The 19,880-nt window shown below is 42.6% G+C and overlaps 1 protein-coding gene across 2 annotated transcripts in view; it reads right to left on the bottom strand.

The window, feature by feature from the left end:
* The window catches only part of macf1a (microtubule actin crosslinking factor 1a), a 198,271-nt gene that overhangs the window by 141,253 nt on the left and 37,138 nt on the right, over positions 1-19,880 (bottom strand). Inside the window, exon 1 of one of the 2 annotated variants that reach the window (XM_030082195.1) lies at positions 16,108-16,449. The exons of the other annotated variant lie outside the window; for it this stretch is intronic. Within the exon in view, the coding sequence (XP_029938055.1) occupies positions 16,108-16,162 (55 nt within the window). The 5' untranslated portion in view covers positions 16,163-16,449. Of the gene's footprint in view, positions 1-16,107; positions 16,450-19,880 lie in introns of those variants that run through there. 2 annotated transcript variants of the gene reach the window in all.

The raw sequence follows: 19,880 nt of genomic DNA, 5'->3' as shown, positions 1-19,880 counted from the left end.
CAACTGTGAAGCTGTTCTGATTCACGTCGTTTTCAAAGATAAAGCATTTAAATTAAAAGACAGTGAGTTCTCATATTCATCCCACGCTGCTTTAGTACAAAAGGTACAATTCAGAAGCACAGAGACTTTTATTTTAAAGATCCAGTCAGTAAAACCATTTATCCTCCCCTCTTATAAACGCCTCACCGGTACCTGAATCAATTGGTTCTGATGTTTTGATGGTTTCAGTAGTAAAACTGAACTTAGTACAGCTTGTTAAATGAATAAAGCAGCCTACAAAACTATTAAAAATCTCCCTCTCACTCAGAGAAGACTGGAGTTTTATGGGTGGAACGTGTTCTTGTGTCTATACGTAGAAAAAAGTGTGTTTTACAGTCTTGCTTGGATCGACGGAAGCAGACTGAAGAGCATCAGACATGAAGATAGCTGTTAAACACCCACCTTTTCTCTGTTACTAATTTCAGTGCACATTCAGCTTTTTTTTTTTTTTTGAGTCGTCTGAGTCAAACTGTCCAGTGTTTACTTCAAGAGGATTGGAGAATTAATTCATTGTTAGACTACATTACAGACTGTCAGACTGATGAGTTAGAGCTGTTTGGGAGAAAACACAGTTCTCCAGACCAGAGGTGAGCAGTACAGACCATTAATTTTATTGCAATGTTATAGAAGACATTAATTTAATAGTGTGGACATATTTGCTCTCTAAGGTCAGAACAGTTTAAGGCTACAGTGTTTTATTGGCTCGTAGGAGTTAACATTGATTATAGGTTTTCTGTAAATGAAAGTCAATGCAACATCATTCAAAGCCGTGGAAGTTGTGTGTTTGTGTGTGTCAGTGACAGAAAGGCAGGAGGAAGACCACCTACACCGAGCATGAAGAAGAGCTCTCACATCAGAGGCAGAACAGAAAAGAAGCTCCTCTTTCACTCTCACTAATGACCTGCAGTTGCTTTTGCCGCCTTTTGACACTTTGCATGTTCATGATCAACAGACAAACACACACACACACACAGCTGTTTACAACGAGGCAGAGTTAGTGCACAGATGCACACGTTAGTGTCGGCCTGAAGGCAGTGGAAGGAGAACCGAGTCCGACAGCCCCAACAACGTGGAGATTGATCAATGGGGAGGATAATTGTTCAGCGCTGAGCAGGTTCATGGGAGAGTCGGGGATGTTCAGGCCGAGTGTTGTTACCCGGACGGACAGTAATCCTCCGGTAACGAGCTCACGGAGCGACCACATCACAACCGGGGTTTGAACATCATGTGGATTTTTGGCTTCATAACAGACGGCTGGCCGAAGAGAGAGGGATGAAGCCGGGGGAGGGCGGAGGTGTGAGGTGACGGTAGGAAGAAGAGGCGACACAACCCAAAACCACGAGACTCACGCAGAGTTTACCGCCGGTGTAATCACTTCAGCGAGAGAGCTCTGCAGCTCATACAAATGTTATTTCATTTATTATTAATGAGAAAATATACTCAAGTCATTCAGGAATTGCAATTAATTTCACACAATAATCCCCTTGTATTTACCATTCTATATGTTTGAATGCTTCCATTCCAATATTTCTCTTGGTTTTAAACCCCAATTAAAAGTATTAATTATTGAATAAAAATACAAACCTTTGAAAACTGAATTTGTAATGTAGCTGTTACACAAGCATAACGGCTTTGATAGTCGTAGACGTACAATAAAAGACGGTAAAAGTCATGTGTCTAATGAGAAAAAAAGAAAAACATCAGGAAGTTCAGCATTCAATCAAAAATCATAGGATGATAATTCAGTGATGATTACTCAGTAAAAAACTGATGCACTCACTCACCAGTCAAAATGATTATCAGTTGCAGAAGGCTCACGATAACCGTGTCAGTAAAACCACCCAAGAGTTTATTGAGCACCTGAGGGAGGCTCGGCTGTATTTACAGTTTCTATTGACTGCAGTTTGGCCCTCAGGGCTTCAACAACATGTGGCTGATGGAGAGGAGGTCTTCAATAAACACTGACAGCTCCTTTATAAAAACTAACAAAGATCGAGGCACGGCGCCACTCGGCAGAAAAAGCAGTCCTGGTCAGCCGAACACTGAGCGTGCAGCGCAGTTTACCAGGAGACACCGTGATCCAAACCTGGACTGAACAGATAACGCAGCTCAGGATCTCACAAGACCTGCTTCCAAATAAATCTCCTGAAGATATACACACTACTGGGAGTTAATGGGATATGTTGAGCCCGAATACACCACTCCACAAACACACACACAAACACCAAATCTCCGTGTCCCACTTCAAGTGTTGACGCTGGCCTCGCAGCATGTTTCTTTGACTTCAAAAGCAGTAAAAATAGCTCTAAATAGAGCTGTTTCTATCTTGGAAATAAACCTGGGGGCCAAGGCAAAGGCAGCAGATTTGAAGTTTTCCAGGCAGTGAGACAGACCATCACCACTGGATACATCTGAGTCAATGTTTCCTTCCCCGGTTGCATAAAATCACCTCCAGACTGGCTTTTGGAGCCACTCTCAGATCTGTGTGTCATTAGTGAGCGTGATCAGCCTCCCTGTTAACTCCGGGAGACAACACTACGTTACTCACGTCTCCAGGAAGCAGAGCCAACCGGGATCTTCGAGGCGGAGCCCGAAGGGCTTGACGGAGTCTGGGGACGACCGGAAATAAACAGGAAGCACAGAAAAGCCTGGGCTCCATGGCTCTACGACACACAGCTAAAACAAACAGAGACTTCAGGAATGACGAGCCTGGGGAGGGTTTAGAGACACTGTCAACATACAAATGTGTGCCATGTTTTCAATGAGGTTCTTACAACTTTCACTAAAGAAATAAAATCCGACTCATGCAGGATATTGAACGTTCCATAAATCACTGCAATTAGCATTTCTTACTTAGCGAATGAGCCGAGCAAGATTTCCCCGGGGCTCTCAAGATAACTTGGCCAGCAAGCAGACTTTAATATCACAGTTTTGAAGGTAATTTAAAGCTATAAATAAATCAACGTTTAGAATCTTAAAGTCAAATAATCTTGCACCACACCACCACAGGAAAAACAGCTGCCAGGGAAACAATTAATCCAAAGAGCGAGCCAAAACATTTTCTGCTCCAAGTGAAAATAGTTCGAGAACAGGGTTGCCATGCCATAATTAAACACAGTAAAAGAGGGGTTTTTTTGGCCCAGAGTCATTTGTCACGCAATGGAGGAACAGCATCTCAACTAAAAATAAACATTCCTCTATCTACCTCTTGTTTCCATTTCCACATGTCATTGATGATTTACACAACACACACCCTGTGTCAATGCTGCTGCTATGCATGTACAAGACGACCATAGGTCACAGTTTTTCTACACACACAACCACACACAAGTACATGGACAATAAGAACAATGTCACCCATGATAGTGACCGTTTGGTTACCTGTAAACGTACTCACCACTGGTAAATGTTTAGAACAATTTCTGCGCGCACGGGTCTGGTTTCATTACAAAGCAACCAACAGCCTCAGACTGCTCCTCTAAAAAAGGATTGAAAGTTCATGGAACTGCTCCAGATGCTTTTCTGTCATAACTGGGGTTCAAACTTGGGACCCCGACACTGAGCATCATGCACCATGAGAGTAAGTCTGTGACAGAGCAGTGAAACAGACCTGCTGCTGCTGAGACCGAGGCTGATAAAACATTAGCATTCAGAGCAGTTGACTGGCGAAAGACCTGCTATGAAAGCACAGAGCCGAGTCAGATCAAATTAAAGCAAACTTCATTCTCCCAGCTAAACAAAATCATCAATTAAAGTCATTGTGAATAAATTAATAGCCTGCGATGTAACCAAGGAACACTGTGGACGCAATGAATGCTGCATCTCAGCTACGCACCCAGGAGGAATTTAATACCCAATTCCAAAAGACAATCTGCCAACTTAAAACTCTCATTAACTTCAGATCGTCCAGCTAATAAAATTCCCAGCCATCACCGGAGCCGGGTTCATCGTCATTCCTTCGGTGGAGCAAGAGAAACCTGCAACAGGAGTGGATCTAATGCCGAGGTTTGACCAGAAACATGCAGACTATGAAGAGCGGTGACGCAGCGCAGGGCTGCAAAAGAAAACCAGCTGAATGAAATACACGCTGCCACAGCAGGGCCGTGACATTTTGAGTGCTTCTCTGTTGTGCCTTGACCTTTAAAGTCCTCCATCGCAGCTCTGCTCGGGGGGAATTGAAGCTCTAAATGAGAAGCTGGGTGAAATAAAGGGTGTTGACGAAGGCACACTAAAGTACATTGTTTTCCCACATCGTATCAAGTCTCCGCTTGGCAAATAAAGGAGGCTGAAAATGAGTTGCTTACCAGCAGGAACAAAGAGCTGGCCAAAAACCATTTTTGCTTTAAAAAGGAAAGTGGAAAATCCTGCTGTGTTTGGACCTGGTCAGAGCAAAGAAATAATAATAATCATAAGAGTTTACAGTTCGACTATTCCTTCACCTCTCCAGAAATCAGACCGCTTTGAGGGCTTCATCTTTTCACGTTTTAACAGCTCGCTGCACTAAACACACAGACGTGCATTTCCTCCATAAAATGAAAGTCATAACTCATGTTCACTCATTTTCTGGCTCATTTTCTCAATTAGATAATGTAAACAGAATTTGAGCGTTATGTGCTGCAGCATGAGAAGATGTCTGTCAACTGACACTGACAAGACTTTATCGGCCTTTTCTCAAGGAGTAAGTATATAATGCTGCATTGATTTTTACCATACATTTCTTTTTTTTGTCCAGGCATGAAACTGCCTACCATGGGAAATGAGGCGGTGACCCATTTTTGGGGTAAAGCACCGGTTATTGAGCCTACTGTTCAAATGTAAAATAAACAGGATGGGAGTTTTTGTTTGGTCACTCAGTTGATTTGTGTTCAATGTCAACAACGAATTCAGTTTCAAGAAATAGACTTTGCATTAAAATTATTTTCCTTCTGAGGATCACCAGTCATTTTTATTTTTCAGGCATTCAAGAAAACCTGTGAATCTACTGAAGCTTCAATTGAAAAAGTAAATAACAGAGCCACCGCATGAGTGTTGAATCAACAAGCTCAAACTGAATTGTTTTCTTAGTCCAGAGAGAAATCAGTTGCCAGGTAAAAGAAGACATACGTATAACTGAAATAATACCATTAATCATCTACTTTCCAGCAATTTCAGATTTCAAACATGAGTTCACAGCACCCTTAAACTTTAGCAAACTAAATCCAATCACACATTATTTTAACCAGAGTGACTGTTTGCTCATTTCAGATAATTTCTCAAAGATGTTTAAAAGTATCGCTAATAATGGAAAGATGTACAGATAAGTAGACAACAAGTCAGTGTTTGTGTGATGCCACTAAAATACAAACGTCTCCAGGTGGAGGAATAAAAATGAAGATGTGACGTACATGCAGTTCCCCTCCTGTACAGCAGGTGTCTCTATAGGGTGGAGTGATGGTTATATTCCAGGACAGAGAAGTCACTGAATCCCACCATGCTAAAGGAGAAACGGACCTTAAAAGTCACATATCTGGCGTACCTGTTGAAATGGCAAAACCTGAAAAGCCCCCCTGAATAACCACTCATGTCGATCAAGAGAAGTGAAACTTTGTCAAACGTTACGTCACTTTCAGGGACATTCCAGCACGGTGACAGATATCACCAAACTGCTCCTTCGTTAGGTAAAAGCTGATCTCGGAGTCTTTTCATGCTATTTAGGTTTCACTGAGTTAATGTTGAGGAAATTAGTGTTCTCAGAGGGGCCATTAATGTAATTCTGCCGTTAAAATAGAAAGTGTCCACTGACTGAGCTCCAGATCACTGCGGGTGCATTTCACCCTTCACTCCTCCTCTTTCTCAACATCCTAAATATCTCTCTGCGGCTGTGTCTTCACTCGGTTCCTCCTCTCCTTGTTCCCTGGCCTACAGTCAGCGTCGTCACACGTCACCTCACACACACACACACACACACACACTCTCTAATTACATGCACAAACTGCACCCCGTCCTCTGTGATAATAGGCCTGTCAGAGGCGGGAGAGAGCTGTGGTTACCAAGTCAAAGCTACAAAAGGAAAGCATGGAAGAGGTGGTGATAATGTGCGAGTTAAATGCTCCTAAGATTTTTGTGGATCCAATAAGAGCTGGAAGACGCTCCAGTGTCATTAAAATAACTCACTGTGGATCACTTCGGCTTACCGGTGACAGATGAGAAAGGAGAAAACAAGTGGACAAGACGAACGCCGCATGTCGACGTTGTGAAGCCGTCCTCAGCTTGGCTTCAGACAACATGTCAGACTCACACGCTCACTTCAAACAGCATTACTGTCCCTGCTGCCAGGAAAATGCTAACTAACTGCAAAAACACTGCCCCCGACATTATTTCATCAAGATTTCCTTTCGGCACACATTGTGGAAAAGTTCATCTTTCTGACAAAGAACATGAAGCTGTAAGCCACACACACCGAGCTAGTATTGTAATACTTCTTTTATTCATTTTATTTATCTCTGACCTTGAGTGTTTGCAGCAGTGACTTCCTTTTCACACTGGTATAGTAATCTGAATTATAGTTACAGCAGACCAATAAGGTGAAATTGTTAATGCTGCGCTTACATTTTTATTTAATTCATTTGATAAAGAGTGTGACGCAGCAGGATTTGTATATTGTACATTTAATTAGATTTTCTGAGTTGCTTACAGCTCTTTGGTGTAAGAAAATAAAAAAAGAAAATGTTTTGGTTTAATAATCTTGAGCAGCAAACCGAGACTTCTGTACCGAGCTACACAGTCACACCCCTAGTGACACAACATGTTTACTATTTATCCCGGCTTGAAAACAAATACAACTCATCAATAAACCCATCCAAAGGAGGGCGCGGCAGCCACCAGCAGCACCCGGGGGCTCTGGCATTAATAGTGACTTCTGTCACACACTCACACACACACTCTTCTAGACGTAAACACACAGTTTACAGCAAAGGCTTCAGCTGAGCCAGACGGCTAACGGTGAGGCCGCGCCCCGCCGGAGTGAAGCTGATAAAGAAGAGAGGACGTTTATCATCACGGGCACATCTGTGCGACGGCTACTGGAAACTCGAGTGTGTGTGTTTGTGAGGCCGAGCAGAGGATTGACCCAGAACATCAAGATATCAGCAAGAAAACAGTCCGCATTGAAGGAGATTCCCCCTGCTGACATATCTGTCGGATCAGACAGGCGGGAAGATTTCACAGCTATGAATTATCACATTATCACGTTATCACACACACCGAGACTCGCATTTCACAAAAGTAGCTATAAACTAATGTTCTGGCATTAACAACAACTAAAATACAAAAAGCAGATACAGATTACTCTAAGGATTTTAATCATCTATATTGTTCCAACCAAAACTGTCATTCACTTTCAGGAATGTGTGCTCACAGACATTTTGAGAGTAAACACACAATAACGGAGTGATTTAGGAGCAAATATGTGCAAAATTAAACTGCATTATATTAAAATATTTCAGATGATGTGATTTTCAGAGGATCCACAAACAAAAATGTCTCTGATGTAAAGAAGTGTTGCTTCTTTATCGGAATCTAATACACTAACTTCAAGATACAGAACTATAACGTAGCTCCACTAGCTAACTTTCATATTGATTAATGTGATTTGGTTTAGAAGCCCTTCAGTTTATGCCCAGTTTTTTTTCTTTTTTAAAAAGGTCTTTTTGTTTCTATTGCACCATGAAAGCACACACACACCACAAAAAGCTTTCATGTGCCTGATTGGAGTGCTCGTAATTAGACACCAGCTTCATTATTATTATTATTATTTCTTAATAAGTATATGGAGGAGGAAGTCTGGAACTCTGGACGATGATAACAAATGGTGTTGAGTATTATACATATAGTGGAAATTGATATATTGCTGTTATACTGTAGTTATATTATAATTATTCTGTTATATAGTATATATTTATGGGGATAAGTATATGGTATGTGTGGGTATATATTATGTATTTATAGGGATATCTGCACGGTATATGTATACATATATTATGTGATGTCCTATGATGTATGATTTTAAAACTTGTTAACAGTTAAAAAGGGGTAGGAATCTCTAAAAAGTGTTTACTTCTTCCTACTCCTTTTTTCGAACGATGCTGTTATGTTGTTTTTTTTTGTTTTGTTTGTTTTTGTTTGGTTTTTTTTTCTTTGATTCGCATTAACTTTCCTTTTTATCTTTTTTCTTTTTATACATGTTCGAAAAATAAATAAATTCATTCATTCATTCATTCATTCATTCATTATTTCACCAGCTGCTGCGGCTGTTGTTGGAGCAGACGACCATGTAAAGAAATCTGACGTCAGCTTTGAGTCCACAGCATGTGAAGCTTGAAACTTCCCTCAGAAAAAAACAAACAACAAACATGGCTGCATCATTTAACACTGAGGTGACGGTTAACCCTTTGTAGGGGTTCACAAATACTTGAAAATGGAAAATCTTAAATCTGAAGTTTTTTAAAGTATGTGAAGGGACATGTTTGAAAGTTCATAAACGCTTTTCTTTTCAGTCCATCACACAACTAGTTTCTCATGTCTTCTGTGACTGTTAGTTTGGATAAAACTGGAAGAAATGAGGATGTTACTGAATGTGGTTAATATGCTGTTAAAGAGAAAGAGAAGGAAGTCTTAATTCTTAATATTACATCCAGTACGAGACAGAAAGTATGAACAAACGTCACAGGTCTGCTTTAGCAAGGGGCTGCTGTTCCACTCTGGATGTTCTCATCCCTTTTGGTGTATCCGTCTCTCAAAAGCTCCTCTTCACACACTGATGCAGAAAACCCACACATCGCAATTCTTTCTAATAATTGCATTCAGCCGACATAAAAAGAGGAAGAAAGAAAGAAAAAAAAATGCAGAAAGCTATTATTAGCATGAGTGGCTACATCCATTCAGCTTAATTCAGCGCTTTCACATTCAGGTCACGTCTGTTAAAAAGGAAAATTTTGACCACAGTAAGTGAGCTGTGTGACGGAAGGACGGACGTTTTAGTGGTTTTAGTTCAACACCGATTCACACTGAAGAGACACTGTTGTGTTTTTAGCAGATGATCTCTCCATGCAATCACTTCATCTGTCACAAACGTAAAATACGCTACACCACACAACGGCCAACAGATTAAACTCTTATACTGTTTCATGAGCGCTCAGCCATCAACGACAAACTAAAATTAAAGCAAAAATTAAAAAAAAATTGTACTTTTTCTCAAGATCACTTCACCACGCTGTTTGTTTCAAATTTATCCACAGTCAGGAATCAGGGTTAGGTCCTCTGAGGTTCTAACAGTCTAGTAATAACAGTGATAAAGCAGGGGAGCTGCTATTTCGGAGTGACAGTGACATGTGAAATTAAGACACCAGCGACCACAAAGTTAGATTGAATTTTAATTTACAAACCGCTCAGGTTCAACCGACACCATCACACCCTGTTCTAATGCTAACAGCTGTTTCAGCAAACAAAGAAGAAACATTCAAACATCAAGTACAGCTAATTAAAAAGGGTTTACAGAGGTTTTAGCTACAGTGTGAAAAAGTGTTAAATGTGTCTCCTGACAGTGTTCTAGATGTTCAAACATGAAAGATATATATATATAAGAAAAGCAATAACCTCCTAATCTTTTTGACCAATATGTGGAAGGTGTGTGTATTTGGTGTGTGTTTGTGGTTCCAGGCTAAACCCTGGCGGCTACTGTAACTCCTCCCCTGCTAATTCTGGCACTGAAGCCGCTCTCATATTAACGTGGAACCGAGCGGCCTCCAGACGTTTATGTAACTCGATCAACAGGCTTTGAAGTTCAGTCGGGCAACGCGTCTGCTCGTGACACCAAACACAGCTTGAGCTCCCACCGGCGTGCTGAGCAGCTTTTCTTTTTGCACCATTCAGAACAAACTGGACTGATGTTTTTGGGGGTTAAGGTGAAATAAAGCTTCCATTTCTTGTGGGTTCATATCAGAACTTGGAAATCACTGATGTAGCTTCAGGAAAACCAGCTTGTATTCCAGTTAGTGTGAAACCACTGAGAGGGTCGGGGAGTCAAATAATTAGGATCAAATTACAACGTCAAGATATTTTGATGTGGTCAGAGGTCAGATAATTACACCCCAACAGTGACGGAAAACCTCAGAGTGACTTCCTCCAACGGCGGCTCCATGTTGAACGTTCTCCAGAATCTATTTTTGGGGAGTTCTGGAAGCTTCGCCGATACGGTGGTTTTACCTCCGGACTTTAGTGAAACCATTGAGCGAATCATAAAAGTCAAAACACTGTTTATCCTGCATAAAATGCAGGTTATGAAGCCAAGTGGACGTACAGACCAAACCACCAATTCTGAGGAGATGAAACGGATGTAACTGATTTCTGACTATTTAAGGGGTCGTGGCCACAGAAACGGAGGTGGACGCTGAAAATGGAAGCCAGACAAACCGACACTCTTTACTGAAGCTGAGCTCCGTCTGAGGCCCAACTTTGAGAAGAAGTACACCTGTAAGAATCTGTGCCAGAAACTAAGCTGATGTCTGTTTCTCATGTACACACATCCATCCCTCTTCCTGTACAATGAGCAGTTTCTCACATGTCGGATTTGCTGCTGGCGTCATTGTGTAACAGTGTGGGTTTACTGTAAAGGATTGTCGCTCAGCATGAATGTGCCTGTGGATTAAAATGTCAGCGCGGAGCACAAGGTGAAGATAATTCAACCACTTATCGAGACAGACGCTCGAACAGGAATCATTAGATAAGATGAACTGTTCCGATAGAAAGGCAATAAAATGCCTGGGAGACTTTTCAATAAAATGAATAATAGTGTTTTTTGTTTCACACATTAGCCGTCACGGGTAAACATTCATTATTACTCCAGTCCGTCGAAGGAAGAGCTCTACATCTGGGTATTAGTGCTTTTTTGAAATCAACCCATTTATCTTGAAATGACAAGAGGAAGCAGCGACCAAAAGATAAAAACTGCCTAAACTGAGACAGAGAAATGAACAATTATTTAAGGCTGTAAATGCTAATCACAGACCCTGTAGCAGCTTGCTAATGCTACTTTTAGTGGGACGCGATCCATGTTGCTGCTGGGATGAAATTCTGTGGTTGTTCTCCTCCAGTAAACCGGGGTTTAGTGAAACACAACATGAGCAACAATATAGCAACGTCACCTCAAGATCAGACCACGAAAGAAAACACACACTGCAGTACACCGAGCTCCTTCATCTGATAGAAACTTCATCCAACTGTTATGTTCTTCTATAGCCTCCACACACACATCAGCCAGCTGTCCCACCCCGGCTTACAGCTGAGTCAACCATCTAAACAAACTAATTACTTCACACACTGCCTGATAACCCGGTACCTTCCCCAGAAACACACACACAATCCTGCACCTCCCGCTCATCGAGGTGATTTTCACAGCCTGGCGCTGGTACACTGGGATCACACTCAGACGTCACGGACATAATCGCTTCCTACAGCACCGCTGAGATGTTTTCAAACCTCAAGATGTTTTGAATTGAAAACCACAAACAACATATTCATAATCCAAACAGTCAATCCCTTCAATCCAAGATAATCCAATTCAAAAACAACGCTATGGCCACGGCCGCGTGTGTGTGTGTGTGTGTGTGTGTGTGTGTGTGTGTGTGTGTGTGTGTGTGTGTGTGGGACAGACCCATGATGGCAGAGACAACAATGGAACTAATGTTAGGTTTAAGACAAAGTCAAAAACGCCTCATATGACTGGATTAATATAGGCTGAGCCACACGTTGCTCCTTTTACCGACAGCTCCTTCGAACAAAGAGCTCCTGTATACGAGAGCAGAACAGAGGCAGGTTCAGCCCACCGACACACACCAATTAGCGAGCTGTGCGTTTGTAACACAATGGACCCAACAGCATGCTCAGCATTAGGAATTTACATTCTTACACATAAATATGTGCTGTTCTGTGTGTTTTCTGAATTTTTTTCAATATTTCCATCAAGTGTTTAGTTGCATTTTATTGTCTGCAAAGCGGAATATGAATCAGAAATTGATGTGTCAAAATACCAAAAAACAAACAGATGTATTCTCTATAACAGACAGTGGTGCTGATATCCAGGTGTCACCCTGTGAGTACAAGTACAGGATATTTGAATAAATGATTTCAGAGGAAAGGTGACTCAGGGCTGCTGTTGTCATGGAGGCTAAAAGCAGCAGAGAAAAAAAACTGTTGCACAGGAAACGCATAGAAAATGAGCAAATACAGATTCCAATCTAATGGATGAGTCACTGACACACACTAACGCATGCACACACACTACCCGAGACACTGTTGGTACTATTGGAGAAGACAAAATAATGAAGAAACTCCACAAAGCCAAGTACATTAGCAGGCTTGGTAATAATTCACTCCTGAGGCTGAGTGTGCAGCAACATTACGCTGAACTGAAAATAACGGTCGGTATAATTCAACATGAATAGAGGTGTGTGTGTGTGTGTGTGTGTGTGTCCCACAGTTCAGTGCTTCGGTCGTAGGTTCATGAACCCGAAAATCCCGCCGTGCTGTTAACACCGGGGACGTTGACACAGATCGAGCCTGACACAGAAACACAAAGGTACACAAACCGTGCTGAAGTGAAGCATGTGCAGACACACACACACACACACACACACACCTCACATGAATGACGACCTCCATGCTGCAGATCATGTCATGTAATCACAGCCAACAGGAGAAAAGAAGCTGTCAGTCACTCCACCTTCAGCAAACTGTGACCAAACCCTGGAAAGCCATTCACACAGCTCCTCTCTGCGCCTCAGGCGAATCCATCATTACTCTCCTGGCAGACGACCAACACAGCATGAAGCAACGCATGAGAGGAAGAGGTCACTTTCCTGCGTGTTTCTTGTGTTGGATAGAAGAGGAGTTGTAGCTCAGATCAACACAGACAGCTGAAGGGGAGGCAAGAGGATCCACACACATCACATCCTTCTAACGTTGCCACAAAGTCCTGACAATTCCGGACTGAAAGAGGGACTTCAAATTTTTGGCGTAGTGCATTTTGAACTAAAGAGGAACGCAGCAACCAGCTGATAACTTCATAACAAGTGTATAATATTGAGACGGCTGTTAACTCAGCCCGAGACTCTGCTCGTGTTTTTACTGGTTTAACAATGTCTTTTATTGTTTTTCTTGCTCTTATTTTATCTTTGCACTCTATGTTTTTATGACTGTGTACAGCACTTTGTGCCAACTGTTGTCATTTCAAAGTGCTCTAGAACTAGTTGAGTTGAGTGATGTTGACAGCCAATATTTTTGTACATTTCTGTGGCAGAAATCTGCTCGATCACAATCAGTCCCTTTGTAAAGGAGGATGAGTTTGTGTGGCCTTCTTAAGATTTCTGCTTTAGGCTGTTGCTGCTCTATATCATCTCTTGTTTTTTTTGGTATATAAATGTTGCAGCCAGAATATTAAAAGCACCGCTCAATAAAATGCCGTCCCTTTTAACAACGATGCAAACTACAATTTCCAAAACACTGAAAACTTCAGATTACAGCTTTTGTGAAGGCTACATTGTCTGAGCTGAAAAGCATCTTGAAAGGTAAAACATAATAAATTAGCACAACGCTTCTTTATTAATCCTACTGTTTTGTTTTTAATTCCAGTTTAGTTCAATGGGAATAAAAAAAGTGAAAAATAGCTTACAATTTTTTTTTGGAAAAAGGAAAATTGTGAAGTTTGAGTCCTTTAAGAGCTTTAATTATTTTCTTTTTAAATTATTTATTTACTGCACGCACAGATGGAGCAGTGGTTTGCAATTTTGCCTCACAGAGAGAGGGTCAACCGTTAGAGTCCAGGGTTGGGTTGCCTTTCGGATAGGAAACAAGAAAACTGTGTCGAGTTTGCATGTTCTTCTCATGATTTAATGACTTGCCATTAAAGGACTGGGTTCAGCTGCAGCTTTCTGTGATCGTAGCTCCAACTTCAACGATCGTCAAAGCAGGTGTGACCAATAAAATGGAAAAAAAAATGATCCCACAGTGGACAATCCGCTCACCCTTTACTCTCTGTGAATGATTCTCTTCACTCCTGCAGTCTTTCTTTCATGTTGTTGGACAAAATCTAATTTATAAATAGGTGGGTAAATCAGTCTAAGCTGGCTTGTAGCTTTGACCGCATCCCGCAGCGTTGTGTTAACACACACGTCGGTGGTCACACTCGTGCTATCCGGCGTTTCATGAAATAATTACATTAGCAATGATTACATTTTCCCACCGGCTTTGAAGGTGGCTAAGGAGTTTACCCTCAACTGTAATTTAAAGGGTGCGGACGGATTGCGGGTGACTGTAAGCCGGGCTGACGGGCATCGCCGCGAGGCCGCAGACTCCGCAGCTGCTGCTGGAGGGGAGGGGGCTCCCCACATAATGTGGCCAAACCACAAGTAGCAGCAGGTGTGGTCGCAGCCATGGCGGTAAAGCTACAGCACAAAACACAAGAGGGGGGAAATTTCAATCTGAATGCGGCCCTGAAATCCAGACACCTGTAGAGAGACTCCTCAGGAAATTAAAGGAGCCGTTTCAAGCGGCAGGGACAAAAGGTTTCATGTCTTAAACACCAGACTGATTTCATCTATTTTATCACTTTAAGTGCACTTGGACCTACACTGGAGCTCACAGCAAGGAGTCACCGCTTTACATGATAAAAGGAGGCTGGTGAAAACAAAGAGAGGAGGACAAACTGTGGATTCTGATGGCAAAACAGGTGCTAGGATACTGTTTTTGGTTACAGAGCTGGGAGGAAATGTCCCTGTTTAAGCATTTAAATTGGCTTGTTGCTGAAACGTGCTGCCACCTTACAGAAATCTGTACCTTTCTCAAACAAAAACAGTGTTAGTAATAATAATAAGACGCTTGTGTAGCTGCTGCTCCAGCAGTGGATAGAAAACAAAGCAAACAAGAAAAGCACCTACTAATTAAACCGAACACGCCTGACTTCCAAAATTACAGACAAGTGTCTGTTTAACTGACCTATCAGGACTTTTAAATTTAAAAATAAATGTTCACTGTAGTTCTACGTTTGGACAGGATGAGATGAGGGATCGAACCGTGACACACTGCAGGTGCTGAGCTATTAGGAAAACATGCAGATGATGAAAGACCTGCACATCCCAAGTATTAAGAAAATAAATATTTCATCAAGAACTCGACCCCGGTCGGAGGCGGCGTGCTTCGGTCTCCACTCGGCTGAATGCTGTGAGAACAGCTGCTGAGGCGAAGCATCCCGTCCTCCTGCACGCCACCTGACACTCCCACACCCGTCCCACTGCTGTCTGCTCCCCGCGCCGCCTGTTTCCTGCACATGTTCGGGATCGAGTGTCAGCAAAGACAAAAAGCCGAGATGCCAGAGGAGCGTCGCCGTCTCGGCCGAGGCCGACACGCACATTGAGCAACGTGTGAAAAAAATGACCCGGCGACGCTAATTAAAGGCTCCGGGCCGACGAAGTGAAGACACTCAGCGGCTGCTGGTGCTTCCAGAGTGACGGCACACTTCAGTTACTGCGTATCGGGGAAGAAGGCAGCGGCTCAACCTTCAACTGACCCACATCTTATCTGAGGGCAACACGAATACGCCGACTCGAGAAAGCAGAAAAAAAAAAAATTCAGGTTCAACACTTGACTTTGAAAGCCACCAGATGGATTTTCCTCTTTTTCCAAAACTATCATTCAGAGCAAATAAGATGTTCACAGTCAAATGCGGTTTAAATCCTCTGTCAGTGTGAAAGTCCGACTAAAGAAAACATGCTGTGTGATTTGGTTGCACAAGGCACCCTGAAGAGCAGGTAATACACCTATTCAGAGCCCAACCCCAACTCCGGCTTGTGCTGATTCACAGCAGCGGTGAGCAATGAAACATGTGCGACATGCCACTTCACTGAAATCACACTCCGGACCGATAACGCCAGATAAGATCCAGGAACATTAACTCCTGTCAAAACTTCAAGTGCTTAAAGGAAGCTTTCAGTTATCATTTCAGCTTTGAGAAGAACTTGTAAACGGGGGGACACCAACCTCTTTTCTCCTCCAGATCCTGGAGGAACTGTTTGTAAGCAGCAATGGAGTCCATCCCTCCCTCCCAGAGGAAAGAGACACAGAGAGAGAGGGACAGCGGAGGAGAGGAATGATGGAGAGGAGGGAAGGAGGCAGCGCAGGCAGAACACCAGAGAGAGTGATCAAGAAAAGTGGAAGAAATGAAATGAGTGAAAACAGGAGAAAAAAACAGAGGAGGTGAAGGAGGTGGAGGAGGGAGAGTCAAGCCGAGCTCGCAGGATCCAGACTTTTAAAGAAGAGTCATCCTGAACCAGCGAGATAATCCTTCTTCGCTTCTTCCCTCCTTTTACGAGTCGTCATTCAGCCGAGTCAGTGTGTATGTGTGTGTGTGTGTGTGTGTTTGTGTGTGTGTGTGCCGGCGGTTGCGGGTAGCTGTGAGCGCGGCGGTGTGTGTTAGCAGCTCTAAGCCGGATAGAGGAACTGGACTTTGAACACAAGGCGGGTGATGTCACTGCCAGCGCCTCAAACATGTGTTTCACTCGCGCTCGCTCCGTGTGTGTGTGTGTGTGTCAGTGTGTGAGACGGAAATTAGAAAAAAAAGAGGCGTGTTTTAGTGTGTCAGAGCTCAGCTGTGCTTTTTTTTTTTCTTCAAAGAAGCGTGGCATGTTTGCGATGCAGTTCAAGCATGACGGCAGCACATCCGTCATTACCTGTGTTTCACTTTGTCTTCTGACTGTACGACCGCGAGCGTGTTTATTTTACCAACATTGTGGACACTTAAATACACACAGGCATGCAAACACACACAATGGTGCTCTTTCTAAACAAAATCAAGTCTCTAAAGCAAAAAACTCCTTATTATAAGGTCAGACAAAGGCTGTTTGGTTAAAGTCAAGGCTAAACAAGCAGTAATTAACTTCTGAACTTATTAAACAGTTATTAGAAGTAAATGAAAATAAACCCAGACTTGAAAAAGCAAGAAAACACAACGCGTGTGTATTTCAGGAGCAAACGGAGCAAACTGTGGTTAAGAGGTTTAAACAAGTAATATTTATGGCAGAGTTTGGGTCTGCAGGGAGAAAATGTCCACAGAAAGCATAAAAACAAGACGTAAGCGAGTGTGCTTGTGTGCACGTCACAGATCTGTCCCCATCAGAAAAACAGTTGAAGCTGGACGTGTTCGTAGGGTATATCAGGAGATTCAGCAGGGTTTCAGCCGTAGAGATAACAGCTCATGTTTAGTCTGCCGAGAATGAATCAAAGTCAACACAATGTCACAAAAAGTCAAGAAAACATGATAAGTGTGTGCGACTCTGACGTTTTGGTCCAGTTGTTTGATATTTACATTGGATATTGTTTTATGTTATCCTAAAAACCGTCATGGGAAAGCCGAGACGTGTTTGGAGGTGAAAGGTGGGAAAGAGCTCAGGTCAGGCCGGTGGTCGTGGCTGAGTTTAGAGTCTGCCAGCAGGGAATGAGAGCGAGTCAAAGCACCGACGCGAAGAAGGCTCAGAAACACACACTTCTCTCTATGTCTGATTTCACTGCGTGTTCAGGCTCTCATTCAAGGAGCGCTGCACTCATCTGTCACCGAGCCAAACGGCTCTGTGTTTACTACAAGGAGTCTGGAGGATAAGTCACTGGGAGACGGCTACAGTGAGCTGAGAGCTGTTGGAGGGAAAACTGCTCTTTAGAGGTAAACAGTACGAAACAAATATTGTTCTGGAATATTGGAATAAGTCTGTATTTTCAATATGATCAAATATAATTCATCCATCTTCTTTCTCTGCCTTGGTTAGGAGGTCTGACACGAGGAAAAAGTAAACCCTGCACCACACGGCAGTCAAAAATCAATCAACAGGTGTTTTTTGGATTGTGTTTGAACAAGTGACTAACAGGAACAAATCCATGCAGACACGGGAAGAACAGGCGAGAGGAAAACCCTGACTTCACTTGCCGATCAATCAAGTGTCATATTTACATTAGTGAACAGTCTTGAGCACACTTCCTCTCTCGATACATGTCTTATCAGCTCTGTCCTCTCATAGAAAATCAAACACCACATGGTGAATAACAATCGGGTTTTTGTTAACATGTTACTGAGTTGAAGACCAATGAAGGTGGACTGCAGGGAAACCAGTGGACCGACTTTAAACCTCTCTAATGGCTACGGCTGTGAGTTTACTGTACAAGAACGGGAGGAAACGCACCAGCTGCATGCTTCTCATGTTTTCATCAGGTGTGTGAAGACTGAGGAGGGACTGAGAAGTAAATCAGCTACAGGAGGAGTTCACAGCAGGATACACCGGCTCAGAGATTACACTGCAGAGATAAAGCTCCAGAAAATCTCAGGCGATATCTCACTGATAAGACGACAGATTTCTGAATCAAATGGTGCCACATATTCAGAGCAAATATGTGTTTCTTTCAAATTCTATTTTACCTCCCTGTTGCATGAAGGTAACTTTATGCTTTGGTGTCAAGTACAAAGTAAAATGATTACAATAGATCTGAAATGCTCTACAAATGCCAACACTGACAGGAATGTAACTCATCTTCACTGAAGGTCAAGGCCATTTCACTGAATGTTTGCTTTCAAACGACCTCCAGATGAAAACAAAATCCTGTCAGATTCAATCTGTCCCTTCAGAAATGACACGATTACGTTTCATGATGGCAGACATGACCTGCCTCTCTTCTGTCCTGTGAAATCTACAAGTACAGTGTGCTCAGAGGTTCTGGACATTAAAGTCAGTCATTTATCGACACACAGGAAAGCCTGCGGCCTCACTCACTGGTTTATGACTGTTCCAATCTCAGAAAAAATAACAAATCTGTCCACAATTACAAATCGATGGAACATTGTGTGTGCAGAATATTGACGTAAACCAGCACGTCTGAAGGTAAAAGCTGCCAATTCACCTCCGTTAATGGGTTTCCTCACACTAGTTAAGCTGTCACAATAAAGAAATTATTTTTGGATCTCACCCAAAAACAAACAAAAAAAAAAATCTTTTGCCCACTACTGAAAGAAGAATTCTTGAATTATTGCTGTGTTTTTGTTTCGAGTTTCTATTAATTTTGACAAAAAGTTTGAGCACCACTTGAGAACATCCTCCACACACATCTCAAAAAGTCCTGAGGAGACAAAGCGGCGGCACACCTCAAAGGCGATAACACTCCATTCAACGATTCTTTTAAGTTTGGAAATCCTGACACAGAAATGTTGAAAACTGCCCAGCGATCCTGAACGCTCCCCTGGGAGTCTCCTCTTTCACATGACCCCCGCTTCATCAAAGCCGTCCACACACACACACACACCGATTCACACACACTTCTCCTCAGGACATCACACACTGGACCGCCGGAGGAGGAGTGACTGGTAACCATGGCAACGGGACAGCAGCTAGCCGTTTGTGTGTGTGTTTTTTGTTCAACTTTTACACTCGTTACTCAGCATTTAACACACCGTAAAGCGCTCTGAGGTGCTCAGAGTTACCTATGAAACAGCTTGACCAGAAGAACACACCAACACGTGAAGAAATGTTTGAGAAACAGCGACAGGAGAGTGTCTGTGTGTGTGTGTGTGTGTGTGTGTGTGTGTGTGTGTGTGTGTCAGGAGAGGCGAGCCAAGCAGAAGCACAGAACAAGAGGAGCTTCGGAAAAACTCCTGTTGTTCATGTGATTCAGTTCAAGTTCAGACAACACATCTCCTTCATGAATTTAAGTTAATCAATAAAAGTTAGGGAACATATTTCCATCCAGAAATCAGTGTCAGGTCACACTCCAGTCTC

This window comes from Salarias fasciatus, chromosome 22 (assembly GCF_902148845.1).
Source record: "Salarias fasciatus chromosome 22, fSalaFa1.1, whole genome shotgun sequence".
Lineage (NCBI taxonomy): Eukaryota > Metazoa > Chordata > Actinopteri > Blenniiformes > Blenniidae > Salarias > Salarias fasciatus.
Note: the sequence above shows the minus strand (reverse complement) of the source record. Positions and strands in the feature narration are given on the sequence as shown.